We start from the raw sequence: 8,717 nt of genomic DNA, 5'->3' as shown, positions 1-8,717 counted from the left end.
CCAGGCACTGGGCACATCCATTTTCATTTTGGTCATATGCCACAGACAAGAGGTCCTCACTTGCAAAGGATTAAGAAATTTATCAGCCTGTGGCATTGGCCACTGCTAGAATTAAAGCTATGCATTGTGGAACCCCTTAAAAATATAATTTCTGCCAAAATGCTTTACTGTTTCTTACCCTTGCTAACATTCCAATACTACAGCATCTTATTTACACCTCCTGTCAAATGCTAAGTGCCTCCATATGGACCTACATAACAAAGCACTGGCCTGGTATCACCTGAAATGTTTAATCATACCATTCTGAACCAAGGAACACTAACTTTCCACAAATCAACAAGAATTAATTAAGTACCTATACGCTAAGCACTTTGCTAAGCATCTGCCTTCAAGAATCTCACAATCTAATGGGGGAGACAACGTACAAATGATTGCACAAACAATATCTATACAGGATAAACTGAAGATAATCTCAAAGGGGAGACAGTAGAATTACGAGAGAAAAGCAAAGCTTCTGGCAGAAGGTAGAATTTTAGCTGAGCGCTGCAGGAAGCCGGAGAAGAGGGAGAGAATTCCGGATATAAGGGACAGTCCATGCACAGAGCTGGATGACTTGGGAGATGGTCCCTAGATGCTAATCATACTTAGTTAAGGCTAAAGAATCTCTATTATTATTAAAAAATAATAATAGCTAGCATTTATTTATTTTGCAAAGCACTTTACAAATTTTATCTAATTTTATCCTTCCAACAATACTGCAAGGTAAGTGCTGTTGTTATCTCCATTTCAGAGATGAGAAAACAGGCATAGGTTTAGTGATGTGCCTAGGGTCATACAGCTAATAAATGCTGAGACCAAATTTGAATCCAGGTCTTTCAGTCTCCAGGTCCAGCATTCTACACACTGTGCCACCTAGCCGTCTCTAATCTATTAATTTTGCTACAGATTAAGTAAAGCACTTGGAAGAAATCTATGTATAGGAGGGGATCAAAGTGGACAGAGCTAAGTGTAATACAGAGAGGACTGCATATAGGCAAAAGACTCTTTTCGACTCTCAGTTCTGACATATATTTGATGCGAGACCTTGGACTTAAAACTCTTCATATCTTTGGTCCTCGGTTTCCTCATCTGCAAACCCCGAGGGATTGGTCTAGAGATAATCTCTTACAATCCTGTCCCGGTCTAAAGCTATGATCCCACAAGAGCCAGGAGAAACTAGGTAAAGTTTCCCACAAATCTCATTCTACTTGGAAAGAGAACATTCTCACGAAGAAAATCTACCCACTCGATGAGCAGTTAAGCGAACAAGTCACTTTACTAGTCCAGGGGCCTCCGTTTCTCCTCTAATTAAAACGAGGGCTGGACGGGTGAATTCTGGCTCACCGGTCCCAGATCCGGACCTGGCCCCGGGCACCTGCAGCATCCTAGCAGGAATCACCAGATAAAGGGGGTAGGAGTAGATCGGAGACAGTGAGGAGGTGAGGGGGACCCAAAGAGATGGCACACTGGAGCTGGGAAGGGCAGAAAGGACGAAGCGGGGGCCATCCTACCGCAGACCCGGGGGCTCCGAGGAGGAGCTCACCCTCCTCGCCGGAGCAGGAGCGTAGAGGGGCGAGGAAGCATGGCTGGAGCACCGCACAAGCGAAGAGGCGCGTGGTGATCCCGGGTTCTCGGTTACGTCTTACCTGAGCCTCCGGCCCGAGGAGAGGTGGGATGGAAGTAAGGCAAAAGTCAGCACCTGAGCCCGAGCTCCCGCCCACTCGGCTCTCAGGTGCGACTGGCCGTCGCGCGTCACGCGCAGGCGCACACACGTGCACACGCACGCGCGTGCTCTTCCTTTTCAAGGGATGGGAAGCTCCAGCAGCCAATCGGAGAGGGAGAGAGGCCGGAAAGAGGAGACAAGCCCCGCCCTCTTTTTACCACCGCTTCTCCTGCGACACTCCCAGGTGTGGGGTGAAATTAGGCAGGCGGAAGTAAATCCCTAATGACCCGGAAGGAGGTTCCCGGCGAAGGATTGTTTACATTTCGAGGAAATCTGTTCCTTAGTTAAACCGACTTGGTCCCTCTGACAAGATGGTTTGCGAACAATGTGAGTGAGGGGACCTATCGCCCCCGGGTATGGGGGGGGCAGAAGAGAAAGAGAGGACAAAGATGAAGCGCGACCCCTGCCCCATTTTAAGCCCATACTCCTGAGGTTCCCGGTGATTCTCAGCCTCAGGTGATCTGGATCCTGGCCCTGACTGCCCCCACCCTTCTGCCCTTTTTATACTACCCTCCTTCTCCTTTCCCCCGGTCCTGTACCTCTCCTTTCCGATATCAGCAAGGCCTGTGCTGTTACTTCTTCCTTCTCGCTGCCCCTCTTCGTCCATTACCCTCCATTTCCGCCCTCTAGTTCCCCGCTTGAGGCCAGAGCTTGATTTGATTTTGTCACATCTGAACAGGAGTCTAGTCTCTATTCTGCTTTCTAAATCCACACTGCTGCTCGTTTATCTTTCGTCAGTCGCCAACTCACAAGCCTTCTGTAGCTCCCCAGTGCTCCCAGCAGTAGGATCATATTATATATGAATCATGTATATATATATAATAGATGTGTATATATATGATATGGATATATATATATGATCGGTATGATCATAGATTTAATCATATCCCCTAATTTTGCACATGAGAAAACTGAGGCCCAGATAGTTAAAGTAATTTGTCCAAGACCCTAGAAGTAGTTAAGTGACAGAACAGGGATTTAAAGGGAGGTTTTCTGACTTGAAATCCAGTGGGGGGTTTTTTCCTTCCCCACTGCACCAGGTTGACTGGATCCTAATCCTCTATACATATTAGTCATGTTGGGAAAGAATCAGAACAAAAGGGAAAACCACAAGAAAGAAAAAACAACAAAAAAAGTGAAAATAATACGTGCGTCAATCTGCATTCAGACCCCATAGTTCTTTCTTTGGATGTGGATAGCATTTTCCATCATGAATCTTTTGGAATTGTCTTGGATCGTTGTTTTGCTGAGAAGAACTAAGTCGATCATAATTATCATTGCACAATGTTGCTTTTGCTGTGTACAATGATCTATTTCTGTTGATGGCACTACCATCTGCCTTGTTTTCTAAACTGGAAACTTCAGTATCATCTTTGATTCTTCCTTCTCCCTCACACCCACCATCTAATCAATCTTTTTTTTTTTTTTGAAATCAGAACCTGTTGATTCTACCTTTACATTCTCACTTGCATCCATTCTTTCCTTTCCACTCTTACTGCCGCCATCTCTCACCAAGGCTTCATCTGTTGCCTGGATAATTGTAATAGTTTTCTAAATGGTATCTCACCAGTCCATCTTTTACATTATTGCCTAAGTGACCTTTCTAACTTATTTGGTACCAGGTCCTTCCTAAAGCTTTTCCTATTTCTCTTCTCTACTCATTTCAGGTAAAAGTAATCATCTTTCAGATTTTTCATAGTACTTTGAGTTTTTCTTTGCACTTATTGCTTCTTACTTTAAATCATAGTTATTTGACTTATGTCCTATATTAGATAGTAAGCTCCTTGAGTGCACTATCTTATTTCTTCTGTATCCTCAGTGCCTACAACAACAGATTTGAAGCCCACCTATTCTTGTGCTCTAACTCTAACTGTAAATCGTTATTTAATATACACTATACACTGAAAGAAATGACAGCTATAGGAATTTTAGTCTAGATAGGAGAAGGCACTAATGTGAGTGACTAGAGGAACAGTGAAGATCAATTTTACTTCAATAAACAAACGTGCCTAATTTTCACTTAAGTGCCTAGTCTGCTGAGTAGGAGTAGATTCAAAGATAAATAGGTCTTGATTTCTACCTTCATAGAGTTTATAATATAGTAGGGGAGGTTGGGTAAGACATGTGCATAAATAAATTTATTAGCAATATAAATTATAATGTAACAAATGCATGAGCTTTGAGTTCAGGTCAGGTAAAGATCACCACAAAATAGGGGAACAGAATAGAGGAGATTCCTGGAGTTCAATTTAACAGGCTTTTATCAAGCACCTACACTTTTCAGGACACAGGGAAATAATGATAAAATGAAAAGTAGGCTCTCCCCTCAGTTAACAGCCTTTCAGCTAGAGGATACATGGAAGTAAAGGATTGAGTAATAGCACCTATTATAATCTATTGTATATAGTTGGGTTAACTACAATACTAGATTTTAAATCCCTTGCTGGCCTCATTCATCTTTATGTGTACATTGCTGCATCTAGTACAGCTCCTTTTATATGAAAACATCTCTCCTTTATACAGTGACTTGAAGGTACATTGCTCACAACAGCCCTGTAAACTGGCTACTGCAAATACTTTCCCATTTTATAAATGAGGAAATTGAGGTTCAGAGAGGTTCTGACTTGCTCGAGGTGATACTGCTAGACTTTGTTAAGCCAGGTCTTTTCAAGCAGTGTAGGGTAATGGAAAGGCACTGGACCTGGAGTCAGGAGAAAATTGACTCACCTTCAATACTTCATAGTTCTTCCACCAGAGCTTTGTTTCTTTTATGTAAAGGAGGAATAATAAAAGCTGTTGGACATAGCTCTTAAGGTTGAAACAATAGGGCTCAGATGAAATAATGTATATGACATGCTTTATAAATCTTAAAGTTTTTTCTTTAAAATTTGTTACAAGGGAGAGCTCAGCAGATAGGGGAAGAGGGAGAGTGGGATATATGTGGAAATTGTTGTTTGTCCTTCATTCTCAAAGAAAGCTAATGACATCAGGAAGTTGATGTCTTGACTTGCAAGTGAATTGGATTTAAGTGAGGCAGGGCTGTGCAAAGTCACCAGCCTTCCCTCTCCTTCAGGGTCATCTGAGTCCAGTAGCAGGACATAAGTCAAGATGACTGAAGATGGCCTAGGATGCAGTGGAAGACCTTGGTCTTTCCCAGGTCTGAGTTCAATCATTCAGTTATTAAGGCTAGATAAGAAATGAGGCAAAAAATGACCTCTTTTACCTAGGCAAAAAACCAACAAAAATTATCATTCTGGGAGGGGAGGACCCTCAGAGTTTCTGGCCAAAACAGAAACAATTGCTACTTACACTCACTCTGAGCCAAACATGCTGCAAAGTGATCTCGTGAGAAACTCCATCCCACCCTTACCAGTTATAAAGCATTGCATGTAAATTTGGGCTGCCATTGGTGTGGTTTGATTCTAGTCCTGTACTCTGCATTATTAGATGTCTTTGCTCAAGAAGTGAATGATAAGTGAATGAATGAATGTATTTAGCTGTTGCCTTGAACATTTACCACCAATTTGGCTACAAGCAACTGTTTTTTGACTACTTTTTATTACAGCCTAATGCTTTGAGAAATTTTTTACTTTTTTCTTTCATATTTCATTTTGGTAGGATCATGCAGCCAAAAATTAGTTCTCTGTTTGCTACAAAGAAAATATTTCTAAGACAAATTCGAGGAATTAAGAAAGAACTAACTTCAAATTAGACAAATGATAAAGTAAATGTATAAGATAGACATTGAACTCTTACATAAAATCTCTAACATCTTATGTATTATAACCAAAGAATAAATGATTTTTTAAAAAAAAATATGATTGCTTTTGTTCTTAGTTTCACTTTTCAAAGTGTATTAATTTACTCAGTGTTTTACCTGTGTTTTCATTTGATTTGCCATCATTGTACGGTTTTGTCACTTGATGGTAACAAAAAAGGCAAAATAGAAAACTATTTTCTGAAATGTGTGAGATATTTATGAAGTCTTAGACTATTATTCCTATCTATGAATTTGCTTACAAATAAATCATTTTACCTCTAATATCATTGTAACTGTGAGTGAGGTAGATTATACTTCATTTCTAGGTAATAATTGAGTTAGGGAGATGAGGTGAATTTCCAGAATTACAGGGATAAGTTAGACCCAGCTTCTACCCTAGCATTCTCCTACTTGCAAGGAGCCACTTGGTACCAAATGAATCTTTTAATACTGCGAAGCATCAGCTGTGACAAATCTAATGCTTCCAACTTTGAGGTTCACTGCTTTTTATGGGGTTGTTACCTAACATGTGGTTCTCTTTGGGTGCTCTGGATTTTAATAAGGCAGGATTCTAGAATATTCCCTTCTGATTAGTAATTGGAATTATTTTAATGCAATGTTGACTTTTTGCTATAAAAATTCTCATCTTCTAGAAGCTGTCTCACTAGTCTTCAGCTCAAATGCCTCTAGAGGTAAGGGTAAGATCAGTCATATCCAGAGCTTGAAGGATCACCAGGAAGAAAGTTGTCATGGCACATTCTTCTCTTTTTAGAGCTTGATTCTGGCTGTATGGAGTCTTTCCTGATCCCTCCAGCTGCTAGTGCCTGTCTTCCCAAACTATCTTGTATTTAACTACTTTGTACTTATTCACCTTATGTATGTCCTTATTGTCTTCCCCATTAGAATGTAAGCTTCTTGAAAATAGGCATTGTTTCATTCTTTATATCCTTATCTCCAGCACTTAGCATAGTGCTTGACACATGCTTGTGGGTTATGTGCTTTATGACAGGAAAAAACCCTACAAACCCAGCCCATGGATATGGTATATATTTCACAGTGTTGCAGTAGAAGGAGCAATCAGAAGATTGAATTTGAATCCCATTTTTCATACTTCCTCATTGCATGACCCTCAGTAGGTGCCTTAATGAATCTGTGCCTCAGTTTCCTATCTCTAAAACAGTGACTTGTATTATCTACCTCATAGGGTGCTTGCAAGGAAAGCCCTTGGCAAACATTAAAGCACTGTTCCAATGTGAATTATTATTGTTATACTATAATTATCAAACTTTATTTTTGATTGTAGATGGGGATTGGTGCCCAGGGATTATCACCCCAGTTTTGTAGACACAAAGACAGGTGAGGCTAAATGCCCGGAGTCACCCAGTTAGTCTTTGACAGAGTCAGAAATAAACCTTTGTTGTCTGTAATATTGGTTTTGACATTAAATTATGTAATAATTGAACTGTTATTAAAAGCAGCCTTCTTCAGGACTTAATACTATACTAGTAGTCTCTAGGCTATATCCTTGATAGGTGGCCAATTATAAAGACTTTCAGCCAGTGGTAGTGAGGTAGAGTGGGCCAGACCCAGAAGCACTGTGAGATCATTTCTTGGGTTGGCTGGGCTTGGTTCCAAAGCCTTTGAGAAGAACAAGCACACGAGGTTAAAGCAGGGGGTAAGACCATAAGGTCTTTATAAGGAATGGCTCTGAACTGCTGTGCCGAACTTGGTCCAGACTGTGCCTGGTGCTTTCTCCTAATAATAGCCCTAAGAAAAGGGTCTACTCTTTCTTGCCCTTTTGGTTATTTTTAGCTCTATGGTTTCAGTAGTCAGGTGAAAGTGGGTGTGGAAATGTCTAAATGAATAGCTAACAACAAGGGCCATTTAAAGCCTCTTGAACTATTTTTAGGCTGAAAGCTTTGGTGAGTGGACATTTGTATAGGAGATAGCTTGGGCCCATGACATAGAGCCTTGGTGTTTTGTTTTTTCTTTAGTAAATAAATTAGGCAGCAGTTTCATCTTTCAAGGGGGAGAGAGTAGCCTATACTTTTCGTTCTCTCATTCTCTTAACTCCTTATAATCTGGCTTCCAACTTTAACATTCCACAGAAATGGCTCTCTGCAAAGTTACCAGTGCCTTCTCAGTTGCCATATCCAGTGGTCTTTTCTCAATCCTCGTTCTCCTTGACCTTTCAGAAGCCCTTAACATGGTTAATCTCTCTCTTCTCTTTGATACTCTCTTCCCTCCAAGTTTTCAGAATCTCTCTCTCTCTTTCTCTCTCTACCCCCTTCCCCCTCCCCCCCTCTCCCCCATCTCTCTCTCTCCCCCCTCTCTCCCCTTCTCTCCCCCCTCTCCCAACTCCCTCTCCCCCTGTCCCCTCTCCCCCCACCCCATCTCTCTCCGCCCCCTCCCCTTCCTGGTTTTCCTCCTACCTATCAGACCACTCCTCAGTCTCCTTTGATGGCTCCTCTTCCAGATCACTTGCTCTAACCATAGGTGTCCCTCCACGTTTTGTCCTGTCTCCTCTTCTCTTCTCCCTCTGTACTACTTCACTTGTGATCTCACCATCTCCTGTGGATTTGGTTACTATCTCTAGGCTGATGATTCTCAAATCTATCATTCCTTCCCCAAACTCTCTGCTGACCTCCAGTCTTACATCTCCAACTGTCTTTCATACATCTCCAACTGGATGTCCAGTAGACATCTTAAACTAAACATGTCCAAAACAGAACTCGTCTTTTTTTTTTTTAAGTGCAAAGCAGTTGGGGTTAAGTGACTTGCCCAGAGTCACACAGCTAGTAAGTGTTATGTGCCTGAGGCCGAATTTGAACTAGGGTCCTGACTCCAGGGCCTGGTGCTCTATCCACTGCACCACCTAGCTACCCCTGACTCATTACCTTTTCCCCTAAACGCTACCTCCCTCTTACTGTGCAGAGCAACACTATTCGTCCTAGTACCCCAGGCTCACAATCTTGGAGTCGTCCTTTACGGTTCGCTATCTCTTATCCGCCATACCAAATCTGTTGTCAAGGCCTGTCAATTTTAGTTTTGCCACATCTCTTGAATACATTCCACCCCTCCTCTGACACTGCCACCATCCTGGTGTGGGTCCTCATCACTTTATGCCTTTACTGTTGTTACAGCCTGTTAGTGAATCTGCCTGTCTCAAATCTCTTCCTATTCTAATCCATTTTC

General features: G+C 41.8%; 2 protein-coding genes across 2 annotated transcripts in view; one reads left to right on the top strand and one right to left on the bottom strand.

Moving 5' to 3' along the window:
• PIGF (phosphatidylinositol glycan anchor biosynthesis class F) overlaps positions 1–1,794 on the bottom strand; it is a 43,058-nt gene extending 41,264 nt beyond the window's left edge. Inside the window, exon 1 of the mRNA XM_027865061.1 lies at positions 1,686–1,794. The gene's annotated coding sequence lies outside the window, so the exon portion shown is untranslated. The remainder of the gene's footprint in view (positions 1–1,685) is intronic.
• A 132-nt stretch (positions 1,795–1,926) lies between these two features.
• CRIPT (CXXC repeat containing interactor of PDZ3 domain) overlaps positions 1,927–8,717 on the top strand; it is a 12,935-nt gene continuing 6,144 nt past the window's right edge. The window contains exon 1 of the mRNA XM_027864981.1: positions 1,927–2,089. Within this exon, the coding sequence (XP_027720782.1) occupies positions 2,074–2,089 (16 nt within the window). The 5' untranslated portion in view covers positions 1,927–2,073. The remainder of the gene's footprint in view (positions 2,090–8,717) is intronic.

This window comes from Vombatus ursinus, unplaced genomic scaffold, assembly GCF_900497805.2.
Source record: "Vombatus ursinus unplaced genomic scaffold, bare-nosed wombat genome assembly UNPS02014778.1, whole genome shotgun sequence".
NCBI classification, from domain to species: domain Eukaryota; kingdom Metazoa; phylum Chordata; class Mammalia; order Diprotodontia; family Vombatidae; genus Vombatus; species Vombatus ursinus.
Note: the sequence above shows the minus strand (reverse complement) of the source record. Positions and strands in the feature narration are given on the sequence as shown.